General features: G+C 36.8%; 1 protein-coding gene across 2 annotated transcripts; it reads left to right on the top strand.

Annotated features, from left to right (window-relative positions):
* The first annotated feature begins 451 nt into the window (after window positions 1-451).
* On the top strand, window positions 452-15,251 carry RAP2C (RAP2C, member of RAS oncogene family). Of its 2 annotated transcripts, none has more exons than XM_054577023.1 (4): window positions 452-593; window positions 730-1,532; window positions 4,246-4,558; window positions 12,618-15,251. In XM_054577023.1, exons 2-3 carry the CDS (start codon window positions 1,260-1,262, stop codon window positions 4,522-4,524), a joined length of 552 nt encoding a protein of 183 aa, XP_054432998.1. In that variant the 5' UTR covers window positions 452-593; window positions 730-1,259; the 3' UTR covers window positions 4,525-4,558; window positions 12,618-15,251. The 2 variants fall into 2 exon arrangements, with proteins under 2 accessions (XP_054432998.1, XP_054432997.1); XM_054577022.1 differs by lacking the exon at window positions 12,618-15,251 and adding an exon at window positions 5,019-5,246.
* Window positions 15,252-17,080: the final 1,829 nt, after the last annotated feature.

Here is a 17,080-nt window from a genome sequence, read left to right as displayed (position 1 = left end):
GATGGTGTTCTCCCAGTCGTTAGATTATTACTGGCTCTCAAGCACTTGCCAACGAGCTGATCGAGTCCTCAGGCGGGGCTAAGGATGGCTGAGATGCGGATGGGCTTCAAGGACTTTGGGGTGGGACTGTCAGAAGCAGCAGCTGCAGGCCGGCCGGGAAGGGAAGGATGGTGCCGTTTCTCGGACCGGCCTTTTGCCGTGTTCGTAGCACGGACCAGAAACAGTCCCCAGCCGACTCTCTCAGTAGGGCGCGGCCGCAGAGCCATCCGCCTCGCTCCGAAGAGGTGGGACTTTCCCCACCGGAAGTGATCCAGTACAGTGTCGGGGAACTGGGGCACTTCAGCCAGTGTGTCGGGGAAACCCTTCCGGGTGTGTTCTGGGGGGTGGGGTGGGGTGGGGTGGGGTGGGGGGGTGAAAAAAAAGAGGTGGGTTAGCCTGGCGTCTTTGCGGCCGCCGCCGCCAGGACAGCACCCGCCCCTCTCCCCTCCGCGAATAGTAGCGCTGGGGCGGCGGTGAGAGCTAGAAGCCGGCCCGTGACCATGGCCTTGGCTTGACAGAACCTCCCGGACAGCCGGGAGGGTGAGGACAGCAGGGTAAGCGGCGGCGGCAGCATTGGCAGACACAGCCGGATCTCGATGATGGGGGGAACCGGGGGAGGCGGCAGCGGGGGTTGCTGGTTTGGGGCGGTCGGGGGTCAGGAGGGTAACGTGCGCCCTTCTCTCATCACAGGCCGGACGACGCCCGCGGGAGCCGCGGCCGAGAGACCCGCCCGGGGGCAGAGACGGGCGCGGAGACCAGAGGCCTGGGCCGGCCCAGCAGCAAGAGCAGGAAGCGGGGTCCCGGAGCCCCTTTGTGTGAAGGGCGGAGGAGGAGTGGGGGCAGCCTCTGGCTGGGGGCTCCTCCGTCACCAGCCTGCCCGCTAGGGCCCCCAGATCTGCGGCCTCTAGCTCTTGCCTCAGAGGGGCGCGTTTCATCTCCCCACCCTCACTGGCCTTCTCCAAGCTCGCCCTCCTCCCCACGCCCCCTGCCTGGGCTTCAGTTCCTATAGGAGGGGCATTACCATCCCATCCCCACCCACCCCGACTCTTTGCTCTCTCCCCTCCCCCGCCTTTAACTTCCTCTTCTTCCCCTGTTGGGCCCTCTGGTTCTCTGCACTCTCCTCCCCAGTTCCGCAGATTTCCGCCCACTTTCTTCCTCGCCAGGCAGCGGCGGGGCTTTATTTTTCTTCCCTCGTGTTGGCGTTGGTGAAGGTGAGATTCATGAGGGAATACAAGGTAGTGGTGTTAGGGAGCGGAGGGGTTGGCAAATCTGCCCTGACTGTGCAGTTTGTCACTGGGACTTTCATTGAGAAATATGACCCCACCATTGAAGATTTCTACCGCAAAGAGATCGAAGTGGACTCTTCTCCGTCGGTGCTAGAAATTCTGGACACCGCAGGAACTGAGCAGTTTGCCTCCATGAGAGATCTCTACATCAAAAACGGCCAAGGTTTCATCCTGGTTTATAGTCTCGTTAATCAACAGTCTTTTCAGGTAACCAAACCAAGTCTGGTAATTTGTTAAAAGGGGGTGTGGTAATTCTACTTTTACTTCTGGTTTGCTTGAACCGTGCGTAAATGACTATGTTTTGCTTTTGAAAGTTAGACATGGCGCATTTTTGAGGTTACCCCTGGCATGAAAAAAGTGTTGGGTTGTTTCTATAGAGAGTAGTAAAATAACAACCGGCAACAAATATTTTGAAGTTATTTTTAAGTCAAAGAAAAATGAAAAAGAACTAGATCAGTACGTGTATATTTAGCTTGGAATATAACCTTCTGAAGTTGTTTGTTCATTTCAACAAGCATTGATTAATATACTCAACAAATCAGCATTAAAAAATAATCTTGGGTACATAGAGCACTTTGGAAGGAAAACTATTTGGAGCCGAATATCTGTTGCACATATAACTCTTCTGATGGCTGCTTCTCCCACCCCATTCTCTGCGCTCACCCAAGTTTCTCGACCAGCTTCATAAATCTTTAGTGCTGCAAGATGAACTCAAGACGTGCCTTCTAGGCATTTTACTTACTTGGGGCATGTGAAGGAAACGTTATTAATTGAAAAGACTAGTGCTTGGAATTAATAACCAACAAAAATGTAGAATGAGCGTCCCTTTCTGCAGTTATCCAAATTGTTTCTGATAACACTGACTATATTTATACAAAATACATGGATCTGGGAACACTGAACAAGTGCAGATTTCTAACCTTGGCTGGGTGGCCAAACTGGAGATGGTCCAGTTTCCTCGGAAAATCTGTCCTGTCCTCCACTGGGTTTAACATTATTTTACGAGATGCAATAAATGTTGCTATTTATTCCCTGAAAATAACCTCATATTGACCCATTATATTGACTTCCATTGATTTAGGAAATGGATATTTTTCTGCATTTAAAGATATTCTCTTAATGTTTCTTTCTTAGGAGACGTTAAGTGCTTTAGTCAAGCCAATGTGCTAATTGCAGTTTTCTTAGTATTTTAAATTAAAGTACTATAGTGAACTTTTTCAGTGGTGGGATGTAGCACTTCAGAATTTTTTTCTTTTAAAGATAGTAAGTTCTGGGTAAATGATTCAAAGTTATATTGACCAAATTGAAGTTCATCTTATGTAGGCTTAAATTTCTAAGCAATAGTATCAAACACATTTTCCCCCCAAAAGTACTAAAGGTGTTTTTTGGCAGGCATTTTCTTTCTGGGATGTGGGGGAGGTGGGCAGGGCAGGGCAAGGGAGAATAAGGGGGGAAAATGGGGACAACTGTAATTGAACAACAATAAAAAAATTTAAAAAAGATCCTTTGGAGACTTGTTATTCTATTAGCTGACTCTGTAGAGGCTGGAAGTCTTCTGAAGGGTTTTTCATAAGATTTCAATTATATCTACTTCTGTTATAGACATAAATAGAGAGTGAAAAATCTGCCATTATTTCAGCAGAGACTTAAAACTCTTTTAAAGCCAAGTGCCATAAATTTGATTTCCAGTTGAACTTGGGTTTTTATGAAGACACAAGGAAATGAAGCTTAGCCTAGAACATTGATTTGATATATGACCAAATAAAAAAATTCTTGCAAATATAAAATAACTGTTTTTGTAAATTTTCAGTCCCCTCTTTTTCCTACATCCAACATGTGAACATGCTGTGTACTGTAACTATTTAAATTAACACATGCTTATATTTAAGTTTAACCTTTTATGAAAAATCAAAAAAATTGTAATGATAGTATAAAATGTATAATACTATCTTTAATTAATATACCCCCTAAAATTGATGATACTAGGGAATATCCAACGCTTTTATATTTTATAATGAATTGCAATTACAAAGTAATACACTTGGGAGAAAATTCAAGTTGTAAACCCAAATGTAGGCAAAGAAAAGTATGACTTTTGCTCAGACTCCTGCCTGCCTATGGATCCCAGGAGCTGCTCATTGTTACAATAGTTTTTATTATATTTAAGTATGTTTTAAGGTGTTTGATTTTAATGAGATAAAAGTATACTGTTAAATGTAAAATGAAAAATATAAATGTATAAATCTGCTTTTAACTTTGGTTTTCTAGGCATGGCACAGTATTTTTGTTTTCACCTTAAACACTTTCTCTCAAGTGCTCTTGCTAAATGACTAGAAATGCATAGATGCTTCAATCCTGTGCTAGGATAATCAGGTGTTAGGAGGAGGGATGACAAGCTGGCAGATTTAAAGAGATGACCAAACACCCTTACGTGTGAATGGATTCATCGTATTTTGGAACTTTTAAAATCAGTATAGACTGTGGGAAAGAAGTGACTAAATTAATCAGAAGGTTAGTGTGCAACCTACATTTTATATTCTTGACAGAGACCCACCAGGTAGGGTTTGTGGAAATTATCTAGTTTTTACTTCACTGGAGAAAAGGCCTTCTCTGTTTGGGTGCGATTGATGGATTGATTGATTGATTTTCCTCACCTGAGGACATTTTTCATTGCTTTTGGAAGGGAGCAAGAGAAAGAGCGGGGGAGGGAGAGAGGAGAGGGGAGAAAGAAGATGGGTGGAGAGAGAGAAACATCAGTTGGTTGCCCTCTCATATGCGCTGGGTTTTTTTGTTTGTTTTTGTTTTTTTTTACTCAGCTTTCTTACTCACTGAGGGTTGAGTTCTTGTAAGATTCTCATATTTCTGTTATGGTTATGAAAAGAGCATAATTTTTTCTTTCTCTTTGTGATTGTTTGAATAGGATATCAAGCCAATGAGAGATCAGATTGTCAGAGTGAAGAGATATGAAAAAGTCCCACTAATCCTAGTAGGAAATAAAGTGGATCTGGAACCAGAAAGAGAGGTTATGTCTTCAGAAGGCAGAGCACTGGCTCAAGAATGGGGCTGCCCTTTCATGGAGACATCGGCAAAAAGTAAATCAATGGTGGATGAACTTTTTGCTGAGATCGTCAGGCAAATGAACTATTCATCCCTGCCCGAGAAGCAAGATCAGTGTTGTACAACTTGTGTTGTCCAGTAAAAAAGATAACCTCAATCATGGCCATACCGAGCAGGTTAGTCGTTGATGGGTTCTTATGAGCCAGAGAGTGTTTTGTTTTTGATCAAGTATAACAAAGCTCGTTAATATTAATACACATTGCACTCCCTTAAATTTCTGTATTTTTAAAATAACATTTCCCTTTGCACAAAATAGTCTACATTCAATGCAGAAAATTAAGGGAAACAAAGGCAAGAAATTGCTGTACTCCTACCACAAGATTTATTTTTTAAAGTGAGTCACTATTCTCTCTCTGCTTGATTGATAACATTCCTTTGGGGAGGGGTGAGTTAAAGGTTAATACACCTTTTCAGTGTTTTGGTGATTTAACTTTCAGAATGCACAAGAGATTATCCAGTAATAATTTCAGAAGATGATTAGTTTTGTTTTCTACATTTTTCTGTCCTGGGCTAGAGAGGTGTTATAATTGAAAGAATCAATTTACTAATCACGAAAATGCTTTTTTTTTTTAACAGAATGATTATTTAATCAAGTTCATCTGTACCTGGCACTTGAGGGACTTAAATGATCTCTGATGATAACAAATAATAGTGCTACAATGTACCTTGACTATACTATGAATATATGGTCCAAATGAGAGTCTGGCAAAATCATCCCTGATGTGTTAGAAGGAGCAGTCCCAAGCCCAGGAAACTTTTTTTATTCATTTTAATAAATAACGAAGTTAATAAAAATAATAACAAAACCTTTGAACTTTTCATTGAATCAAATGATAATAAAAGTTTTTAAGTGAATGAGTTTTTTAAAAAGTTGTTATATAAAACTTATTGAGCCTTTAAAATGAGATTATTTTATTCGTATCATGACTTTTAAATCTAGATTGTAATTGGGCAGATAATCTCATTTAGACATTTAGATAGTTAGCTAAAATAACCAATAGACTGGATGACTGAGAAACCACAGCAAATGCCAAACTTGCCTGACAACATCAGGAATGGAAATGAGCCAAGACTGACCTCAAGTCTAGGAGGCAATGTTGCAAATGGCAACAGGCATTTCAAATCTCAGTGGTGATTCCTATTCAAAGGTCTGGCTTCATATGTGCTCCCTGGACAAAAGGTTAACCGTCCCTAATTTATCTTTTCAGACAAGATTTTCTGTCAGGTAGTGACATCTTTGAAAAGGAAGGATGACCACAGTGCTTCATTCAAAATGCTTTCACTCATCAGCTTTCCAGCAAAGCAGAATATGATGGAAAAATCATTTACTTCATTATAACTGGCTACATGTGTTACCTTGTAAAGTCACTGTTCAGACTGTATCCCAGCATATGTTTTGATGACAGTGTCATACTTAGTATAGTCTTTTGAAGCAGGAGCAGGTATATGTAGGTGATAGAGTCTTGTGTTGCTATTTCCATAATCTCTCTTAAACTGTAAGCAAGCTTTCAAGTTTGAACAAACTGCATAACGATTATGTCTTCACCATTATGCTCTATTTCTCTGACACTTTTAATTTGGAAAATGATAAGTTTACACATTTTTGTTTTATCATTTTTATGAAAAATTAACCAGTTCCCACAAACATTCCCAATTTTCTTCCCATCATTATTGTAGACAGTTATATAAAGTAAACAGAATAAAATTGCTTTCATACATGTAGAGGGCCAGATGTCTCAGTGAAATCAGCAAATGGGCAATTTCTAAAGCTATTTTTAAGTCATTCTGGATTATTTCTGAGTTTATTTTGTAACTTTTGTGACAATTACTTTTAGTCTATTTGGTTACCTATAGGAATGATTAAATATTTTTAAATATATCAAGCCAATTCTGTTTACATTTTTTGTTAACATACTAAAAATCAGAAAATATTAATACCAATAACTGCTCATTTTTTATAATAATGGGTCAAGTTGCCTGTGTAGTCTTTGGTTTTCATTTTTTAAGCAGAATATGCTATTGAGAGTGCGACCCTTGAAATAAAATATCTAATCAGCTGAATTTCTGAAAATATTTAATGGAATTCCCTGACCAAGATTGACCAAGACCTTTTAGAACAAAGTGCATTATATGCAGTTTTCCTTTCCTTTTCCTTTTTCCCCTTTCCCCTTTCCCCCTTTCCCCTTTCCTTCAAATAAGACTGAACTGGTATGTATGGAAATCTGTAACCTGAGGTCCTGAAAGTTTGTGGTTATGCTTACTTGCTCACTATTTAAAAACATAGGTTATGGATTCTGAATTTTGTAGCTTAAATCATGAAGCTCTGAAGTCTCTCAGTTGTAGATCTAGATTGAAGATCAAACTTTGACAAGTAAAGTTGATTTGAAAAATGCTTATCTTTAATATTTAGAAGACTACTTTGTCAAAGTTAGAAATAATAAGACACCAATAAGTCAGAAAGACTGTGATTGTTGTAAGCTGATTGCTCTTAATTGGAAGAAAATTTATTAATGCACTAATAATTGTTTCTGATAATTCCTCACATTTATATCTTACCACCTTTCAATTTGGGTCACCAGCCTTTGCCCAATGCCTGCTTGCATGGCTCCCAGGATTGTTTCTTCACCTTTCAGCCTCTCACTGGCAATAATCTTAGTGCGAGTTTGAATTCAAGGCCAGATCCTTTATGTACTGCTTTCATGGCTAGTTTCCTTACTGACCTGAGTAGCCTGCCATCAAGTGCATTGAAGGACTTCTTTTACTGTGCAGCAATAGTGTAATAGAAACTTGGGTCAGTGTTGCAGCCCTGTAGTTTGCTTTTAAACTACATCATAGCTCCTCGGTGATGGTGCGAATCATTGACAGATGGTTATTTTGGTATATATACTGTTGTTGAGAATGATGGGTGTTTTGTTAATCTTGTAACACTATAAAAGAAGTAAGTCACAGTGATGTGGGGATTCAGTCAAAGCAGAGACCACATCCAGACAAAGCTGGTTTCTCAACATTCTGGGCTTTCTGTTGGGGGCAGGGTGTAGGATGTTTAGCAGCATCCCTCCACTAGACGCCAGTAGCATTCCTTCCACCCCTGATTTGTGACACACAAGAATTTCTCCAGATATTGCTAAATGTCTCCTAGGGGGCAAAATTTCTTCTGGCTAAGAACCACTGAATCAGAGGAATTGGGGAGTAGTAGCATTTGGGTCAGGCATTAAAGAATAGGTAGGATATGAGTGAATGGGGACAGAGTAGAGGTGATTCCAAACAGGGAGTGCCAAAAAGGAGTAAAATAATACCCTAAAATATTCTGTTAATTCCCTCAAAGGAAGGTGGGAAATGAAGTAAAGTTATAACTTAAATGTGACAGTTTGGTAAATACTCTTGGCAAATACAGTTTTAAAAGATTACCTTTCAAAGATTCCTATATCCCTGTCCAATATTGACAAAAGTTTTAAAAGAAGAAAATGGGAATAAAAAAATGTGTTCTTCACTATGGTTTGAAGATCTTCTGCAAAATTTAATCCTATTTTCTCCATGTATTATGGAAAAGGTTCTCCCAATGAGAGTAAATGGTGCATAAGAGTACCAAACACCAGGAATCAAGCTGAAAGAACAAAAATCAATATTTATGTCAGCCTCAGTTCATCATATATGTCATCCCAAAGATAAAGGGAGATTCTTGATTCCAGACTAGCACTTCATTTCATGTGGCAGCAGAATGCCCAGGATGTTAACAAAGGCTCCTGAAAGGCTGAACCATTTATTAATGTCATTTTAGTCTAGCCGGCTTTACTATTTCTAAACACAGTGGAATTGATTAGTTTTTAAATTTTTTAAATAAATGTGTGTAATCAATTGTTTCTAATATTTTACATCTTTTAATTAGATATGATATGGTGGGGAGTTAGCAAGTGTGCGGAGAAAATCATGAACATTAGATCACATTGTATACTTTAAAATGCTGGCATTTTCCAACATCCAAGTTAAATGCTAATCATAATCAGTAAAACACTGGGGTAGAATTCTATTGCAGAAGTTACAGTTTAGATACATTTCCCCGAGCCCTATTTTACATATCACTTTGAGTGGGGAAAGTAGCTCATTTTAAATGCTCATTTGTCATCCAGTTCAAATGGAGCCTGTGGCATGGCAGCCCTGAATGGAGGGGGAAGCATGCTTTAGACGTAGTATGTACCATAAAGACCTGCAGTGGCCGTGGGGTAAGAGGAAAGAACACAGTTGCTTTGTCCTTTCTGCCCCACTGATTCTCTCAGAGCCTTACTGACTCCCACAAGATTCATGGTTTGTGACAATTCAGCGTGGATAGGTGCCTAGTTAGACCTGCTCTTGGTGTGGAGGTGTCTGGTGACATTTTGTATATCTGTTCCCTCCTTAATTGCTTCCTTTAACCTCAAGATTAGGATTTTATTGCAGAATAAAATGCATGTGAGCCATTCAGTTTTACTCTTACCTCTCTAGCTTGGAATGAACCATCAGTAGAATTAACATAAATTGCAGCATGGAGTTGGAAAATTGCCACCAAGGAAGTATTGTAGCCTACTACAGGAAAGATTCCCCTCATGGGATTACTTCTCAGTGGAATTCTAAAATCCAGAAGATAATATCATTAAGAAAAACTTACTCTACCAAAAGCATAATCCCAAATTCATTTGATTAGCTATAGTCCTAGGAACATTGGATACAGTAAAAGCAATTTAGAGTTAAGGGGAGCAGTACCCTACCTGGTCTATTTTGAAGTTAGCAGCTAGGATCAGATCATTATTTTTACACTATTGCTGCTTGTTTCACTGGATATGGTGATGATACTATTTGAGATCTCAGAACTGAACTCATATTAATTTAAACTTAAAAGAGATTTTAGGTCCAACCATAAGAAAAATTGCTTCTCCCTCCCTCCTGCCCTGGGTTCACCATAAACATTTGGGGTGCATGTTCTCTTTTAATACATTGATTCCACTTTCATTCAAGGATTCTATCCCATAGGTTCAGCTTTTGCTCTCTGTGTTTAATGGATGACAGGTGAACGTTTTTAATAACCTAGTCCTCCCACTCGATCCCCCCCATGCTTTATGATTTTATGCAAATTAGGATAGAGAAACAAACGATATTTAACAAAAACATAACTTCTATAAATGGAATTACAGCCTAGTATTTTGCCAATATAACTAGTATTTATCTTGGATACAAAAATGCAAAGTAAAAAATAGAGAATTTTAGTTAATTTTTTTTGTTAAATCTCCAGAATATCATGTCTAATACTGGGAAAAAATTAAAATCAATTATGATTGCACATTTATATTTGCTAAAAAGTGCTAACAAATGCAATAATATTTAGAAATGGTAAATGCAGCTAAGCTAAAAAGACATTTATAAACTGTTAAGCCTTTCATCCCAGGCATTCTACTGCCATGTGAAATGATGTGCTAGTCTTGAAGCAAGAATCTCCGTTTTTCTTCATGCTGATATAAGTAATGATCTTTGTTCTTTCATTCCTATGTTTGGTACTCTTGTGTGCCAATTTCCCCCACTGGGAAGATCCTATGTCATAATTTTCTGAACGAAAAGTTAAGACTATTGTTTGAGGTTTTTTTGTACTTTTCTATAACAAAATCTAATTAGAAAAAAAATGAAAACAGTTAGGCAAGGTTTTGAGCAGAGACTTCCAGAGTTAAGATTTGTTGGGTGTCTTGGTAGAAACTTGAGAGTGAGGACAAGAATTACTTGTGTTCTATCTCACAAAAAGCAAATTATATTTTTTCAATGTGTCTGTGATATCAAGGGAGTTAAAAAGTATGAGTTTGACCAGCTGCCTGTAAAGCTTCTAGAGTGTTTTCTTTTTTTAATGAACGAGAGTTGTTAGTACACTGAAAATTGTGCTGTCACAGTGAGAAGCAATAACATTTACATTTCACATTCTGTGAAATTCTAATCTGAGAGAGACTGTCCTTTTTGCTTAATGTATGCTTTTGCTTCAGGATTTATTACTCCAGAGAATATAATTTATTATTTTCTTGAAAGTAGATGGTATTAATACTTTGTTGTTTAATGGTATGTCTCCTATTAAGATTGTTGAGTGTAAACTGGAATTTATCTATGTCTCTTGATTTCACTGGAGTATTGTCATCCTGTGGAATATTGATGAACTAAATGTTGATCAGGTTTTTAGAGGGTGGAAAATAATGCATACATTACCTTTTATTTAATATAGATCATGCTTAATAAGCTGGTTTGTATTCTTCGTGCTTATTTTGGCTACAAATAAATAGTCACTACTTCCTCAATTTTATTTCAGAGAATGCCTGAACTATTAAATCATCACATATTACAAGTTTTCACTATTCAGACATATAATCACATTTTAAAATCCCAAGTCTTTATAACTTTTTAATTTGAAAAATGTGGATTAAAATTTATAGAAAACATGTTAATTCGAATTAATCGAGGAAAGTCTAGCGTGGATTTCTGAAAAGTCTTCCCAAAGAATTACAATTATAATGAAATACTGTTGTGTTCAAATGAATATGAAAATTCAAATGAAGGTAAAAAAATAAAATGGTCTTTAGATACTAAAGACATAATCCTAGTCTTCTAGAAATTTGTAATGTAGTTGAGAAATGAAAAACTACCTTATATTTGACATATAAAGTGCTTTCACATATTACCTTACGATGTTTAACAAATGTCTAGAGAAAGAATTATTATCCTTATTTTAATAATGAGGAAACTGGACTTACCCAGACTTAAATAACCAGTGCTCTAATTAACAGTGTCCTTTAATGCAAAAAAATTTTAATTTTAATTGGAAGAAAAATGTTTTTAGAATCATTTCTAAAAAGGCAAACGTTTGTCTGCTTTTCCTAATATGTTTAGGTAACAGAATTGCAATAATAGAGGACATTTTTAAAAAATTAATTATTTTTATGGTATAGCTTCTAATAAAAAGTTCTCTCCGGCTCTTTGAATACAAATAGAAGTGTAGCTGTCAAATGAAATTAAAATTATGCATTGTATACACACTGGTAGAGCATTAAATGACCTTAAATTGGTTTCACTTGGCATTCTCCATGGCTGTTATTCTACTCGTTTCTGGTTTTATTTAACAATTTTTATTTTTTACACTAAATACAAATGTAATTTCACTCTCTTAGAAGCTATTTAGTGACCCAGCACAGTTAAAGGACATTATGTCTGAATGATAGATTCCCCGCCCCCCCACCCCTATATTAATTAGAAGGGCAGAAGTCTAGCAACTGTAAGTGCAAAACTGGGACATCCCAATCACAGAAGTTCCTATGGTTGGGAAAATGTCCTCAAAAGGGCAGACCAGAGTGGGAAGTATGAACTATTGCTGTCACTTAACATCTATTCCAAGTCAGGGTACCTAGTAGGTACTCAATAGCTAAAACCTGATGGCATTACAGTTATGTATTTTAAGTTCTCAAAAAACACCACCTAAATTTTGGGAAAGTTTTGCATACTGTCAAGTTAACTCATAATTAATATGCATTTAATTCTGATACCATTTCTATTAATATATAAACATATCAAATTCAAAGTGGAAGTAACATTTGCCACTTTTATACTGTAGGATCTTTTAAACCAGGAAGAAAAAAAATTTATATTGTATGAAGTATAATACAAGCATATATAGTGCTATTTAAAAAAATAGCCCTGGCTGGTGTGGCTCAGTAGATTGAGTGCTGGCCTGCAGACTGTAGGGTCACTGGTTCAGTTCCCAGTCGGGGCATGTACCTGGGTTACAGGCCAGGTCCCCGGTTGGGGGTGAGCAGGAGGCAACCAATCAATGTCTCTCTCCCTCTCCTTCTCCCTTCTCTCTGAAAATAAATAAATAAATAAATAAATAAATAAATAAATAAAATCTTTAAAAACATTAATAAAAATAAACCAGAGTTGTTACATACATGCAGTATATTACATCAAATGCATCATTAGAGTGTTTCTGTTTCTAATGATTTTTTTGGACCACAGAAAATTACTCTTTCGGTTAAACTTATGGTGAACACAGAAAAATTCCACCTTAACATAGTTATTCTGGTGCCATGTCCATGTGTATGTAGATCTGTTGTCAGTGTTCTCATTTTAATCAGTAAGCTATGTTTCTGTATTTTTATGACATTTTTATATTAATTGCAGATAAAACTCAGAGGAAATTTGCACAGATGCTGCTTTGGAGAACTTTACAACCTGGGTTGCAGAACTGAGCCTTGGTAAACCTGTCTCTATTACAGCATGTTGCCATACATCTAATTAAGTGCATAAGGTCTTTGGCCTTCAAGATCCATTGACCTTAAATAAGAATGCTTAGCACGTTTACCATATGTTTAAAATCTATTCTTTATCAATCAGTCCTTTTATAGCTTTCTAAGTTCTTATTGATGGCTAATATGCAAGAATTAATTTTTAATATTTTAATTGATTTCTTTAATCAGTTTCTCAAGTTGTATTTATTAAATACTCAAACTCAGTATTACCTACTCAATGCCTTTTAAAAGAAAGTTATAATGGAGAAAAAATTGAGCCTTAAACAAATGGTTACTTCTGTATATTACCTCGCACCAGTGCTTCATTCTATTTGTAAAATCTTTCTCCTTTAAATTGTTGGTTAATACTTTGAGACTTTGTTTACGTGTGGCAGTGTTGTAAAAAGGAACTAAAAATCACATTTTTACCTATATGGATGAAATATCCCTTCAAGTGCAGTTTGTGATGTGTTTTAGTAGTTAACATGTTATGCAAGTTTCAAATGGTATTTGTAGAGCAGAGGTCCCCAACCTTTTTGGCACCGGGACTGATTTCGTGGAAGATGAACCTGGGGTGGAGGTTGGGTTCAGGGTGATTCAAACTCATTACATTCAAGCTCACCTCCTGCTGTGTGGCCGGGTTCCTAAACAGGCCCGGTGCCTATCTGCTTCCCGGAGGTTGGGGACCCCTGCTGTAGAGCATTTAGCTAAAGATTTAAGCATTTGATTCCATTAGGTTTTTCACAGGTGTTAATCTCATTTACAGCATCAAATTTCAGCAGTAACATTTTCCTTTCTGTTAAGTTCTAAATTTAGTTATGACCTACTTAGCAATGCCTTTGAAAAGGGATATTGTATCCATGGTAAATTAATTGTATACCTAAACAGAGATAGCTCAGCTTTGCCTGTCAGGCTTGTATTGACATCTAATGGACTTCTGCACATGTAAAATTGAATTCAAGTAAAGTCATATACACTTTCTAGTTCTTAATATTCGTCTTTCCAAATAATAGTTTAAAGCAATATTTGTTAACATTTTCTTGCACTATCACAATTGCTTTGTAGTTTATTTTAAAGAAGCATGTTCGTAGTAGAGACAAAAAAGAAATCTGTGTAACAGGAGGGACAATAGCGCCAAGTCTCTGGGCTTTTTTTTTTCCCCCCCAAATGTGCTTCTAATAGCCATTGCCTTCCATGTTGTTTACCTAATAGCACATTTTGTCTGAATACTTGAACATTTTATCAGTAACACAGGTATAGAAACAGAAAGGAAACTTATAAAGAGTAATCTTTAGGTTTGTTTTTCACATCATGACAAGCTCTTTTTCTAGCAATGATTTTAAAATTTTGTAAGTTTGACAGTATTTTGTTGTTGGGTTTTTATTTGATTTAATTGTGTGCATTTAATTTTGCAGAAGTTGGTAACTGCAGCTCACCTACTGCACCAAAGTTCCCAATTTTAGGAGCCCAGCTTTAGTCATTTGAACATGCTTCTAAATAAAACAAACAAACAAACAAAAAACCAAAATTATACTTTTGATCTATAATAATAGCTCAATAACTTTGTCAAGGAATGCTCTAATATATGCAGTGATGGTTTATGGAAGGGTGTGGCAATTTTAAATTTATATTGTGTGTGATGTTCAAATAAACTGATATCTACATTCATGTGATTTATTGGTCAGCATGACCATTAATTATTGCATAGAATTTGATTAAACTTTGATTTCCTTTTTTAAAATCGTGTTGCATTTGATTCCTGATCAAATTCCCTCAAAGTTAATGCTTGATCTTGAATTTTGGATTTTATGGTAAGATTGTAAGGATGGAGGCAATTGAAACATTATTTCTTATTTATTAACTGCTTAAAATGAATACTTAAGTTTGCACTTTAATACCAAACTTAAAACCAAACACTCAGTTCAAAGTAGTTTAAGTAATTGTGGTTCGTTTTTATTAGCTTTGTGAAATTCTAAAGGAATCAAATAATTCATGATGACTTCAATTTTCTGCACATGGATTTTTTTTTAATACAGTGTTTCTTTCCTATGAGTAGTTCTCATTCTCATTCCCCCCTCCCCCATCTCTTTCTCGTTGTCCCTCCTTCCCTATCTTTCTCTGTCATTAACCTCAGCAGCAAATTTAACTTGAATTAACTTAGGATCTTAGGAATCAGGGGAAAGTGATTTAAAGGTGGTTTTTCCAGCACATTTTAAGAAAAGGGACCAAAAGTTATTTTAGCTTCCTCAATAGATTGCATGTCAGGTTGCTTATTAGGAAAATAAATTAATATTAAATGCAATATATGTGTTGTCTTTACTATGGCATCTGTTTAGGAGTTGTTCAAATCACTGCAGTAGGGCTCTGCAAATAAAATCATGTAGCCTATTATCATGGATCTAATGTACTGTAACTTTATCAATGAGAGGTAAAAATCTCAAATAACAAGTACAAACATTGAACAATGACCTATAAAGATTTGTAAAAGTAAATTTTTCCAATAGATTTCATTCTTGTCATTTTGTAAGATGACCCTGCAGTCCACCTGTTTGTAACTTTTTTAATAAAATAGACAACTGTATTACTGAGGTTGATTTCTTGAATTATTTGGTGTATTGCTACTTCTTCTAGACTTGCTAGCTTATAAATCTCTTTCTCATAACTGAAAGTCATTATTTATTATCAAAATGATAATGGGTATTACAGTACATGTTTAAACAAGTTAAATGTTCACTTTTGTCCTTAGTCACCATTCTGGCATATGTGGGGAAAACTGAGATATATCTTAAAATGTATATTTAATCAATTGAATAACAAATAAATTAGAAATTATAAATAATCGGTAAAGAACAATAATATATATAGAGAAAGTGACCCTACAAATCTGTTGGCTGGAGATTGTCTAAGTAGAGGTCATTTCAGACAGTATTAAACAATATAATTAAAATTTTGAAATGCTGAATGAATTAAGAAAATTCAACATAATTATTTTGTTTTATCCAGTGAACAGTTTGATAACACACTGCATAACTCAATATTTTTAAATTATTGAACTGAATAGATTTTTTAACCTCAAGATTTTTTAAACCCTTAATCTTTAAGTTGGACAGTTCTGTCTGTTTAAATGTATATGTACTGAATTGATTTTTTAATAAAAAAGGGCCTAGATGTCTGTGTCACAATATATAGAAAATTATCTTATTGTTTATTACCATTGATTACTGGTTTTTAGTTGGGCACCAAACACCCAATGTGTACTAACTAGATGCTGTCCTCAAAGTCCGAAAACCCTTTTCTACAATGAAAGCAATCATAATTTCAGTGTTCTCTCCCTTGGTTTCCACCAAAGGAATTGTATCCCTTCATCCAACATTTTGGAAGTAAGGAAAGGCTCATTGATCAAAGTACCAACTGAGAAGATGAGAGATCTTGTGGTGCCTCAAATCCATCTTAAGTACAGTGTTCACATTTCTTTTATGTCAAGAGAAGAAGAAATGGGAGGGACAAGAGGTGATTGACAACCCCAAGCATCTAGGCACCAGCAGGGATCTGAGAAAGATTATGCGCAGGGTCCCTGCAAATCTTTGATAAATCATTATTTTTATACATACTTTTCTTATCTCCTCTGAAGAGGCACCTTCTGGAAGGGGCTGTTTTTGTAAAACTGAAGCAAGCAGAATCTCTCTAATGATTAGCATGTCTATATGAAAGACTAAGCAGAATCTGGAAGGCCATGAGAACAAAGCAGACTTGAACAAGAGGGAGTCATATAGGCTAGGCATTTCACTTCGTTATAAATACCCCCTTTTCATTGTTCATTCCTCAATATTGAGGGAAATAGAGCAACTGTGTCCAGGTTCAACTAAGAAAGAGGATTAGCTTAAAGATAGTGTCATATCTGTATGCCTATTGTGCTCTTACCAGGCTCTTACAATGTTACATGCCCACCTTGTTCTCAAGGATCCCTGAGTAAAGTCAGCATTTTTAACCAAGTGAATAGTAGAGAGAGGGGATGAAAGGATAGAGAAGGGTAAGAGCTAAGGGATAATACGCTGATGAGTCAAATCACTGTTGGACATCAATAGGGTACTTTCTCACAGCTAGATGATCTTTATGTCTTCCCCTTCTCTGCCCTCTTCATGTTTTTTATCCGTGAAGAAGATTAATCTAGTCTTCACACTCCTGCAGGATGCAGCAGCTTGGGTTCAAGATCCAAGGCAGTAAGACTTTTCACCGAGAAAGAAGACCATTTTTCAGATAGGCTCCTGCTTCCACATATATCTATATCATTTAAACCTTGCTACTATCTGACATTTGGACTTCATTTTCCACATTTTGTTGATGATGAAACCAAGG

The sequence above is a fragment of the Pteronotus mesoamericanus genome, unplaced genomic scaffold, assembly GCF_021234165.1.
Source record: "Pteronotus mesoamericanus isolate MK-2021 breed Mesoamerican mustached bat unplaced genomic scaffold, CSHL_Meso_final contig_40, whole genome shotgun sequence".
In the NCBI taxonomy this organism is placed as follows: Eukaryota; Metazoa; Chordata; class Mammalia; order Chiroptera; family Mormoopidae; genus Pteronotus; species Pteronotus mesoamericanus.
This window is presented reverse-complemented; position numbering and strand designations above follow the sequence as displayed.

Excerpts from the sequence above, each read along its gene's own strand:
- RAP2C (XM_054577023.1), top strand. The coding sequence starts at position 1,260 with ATGAGGGAATACAAGGTAGTGGTGTTAGGGAGCGGAGGGGTTGGCAAA. Across the intron at positions 1,533-4,245 it reads TTAATCAACAGTCTTTTCAG|GATATCAAGCCAATGAGAGA; the intron begins GTAACCAAACCA and ends TTGTTTGAATAG.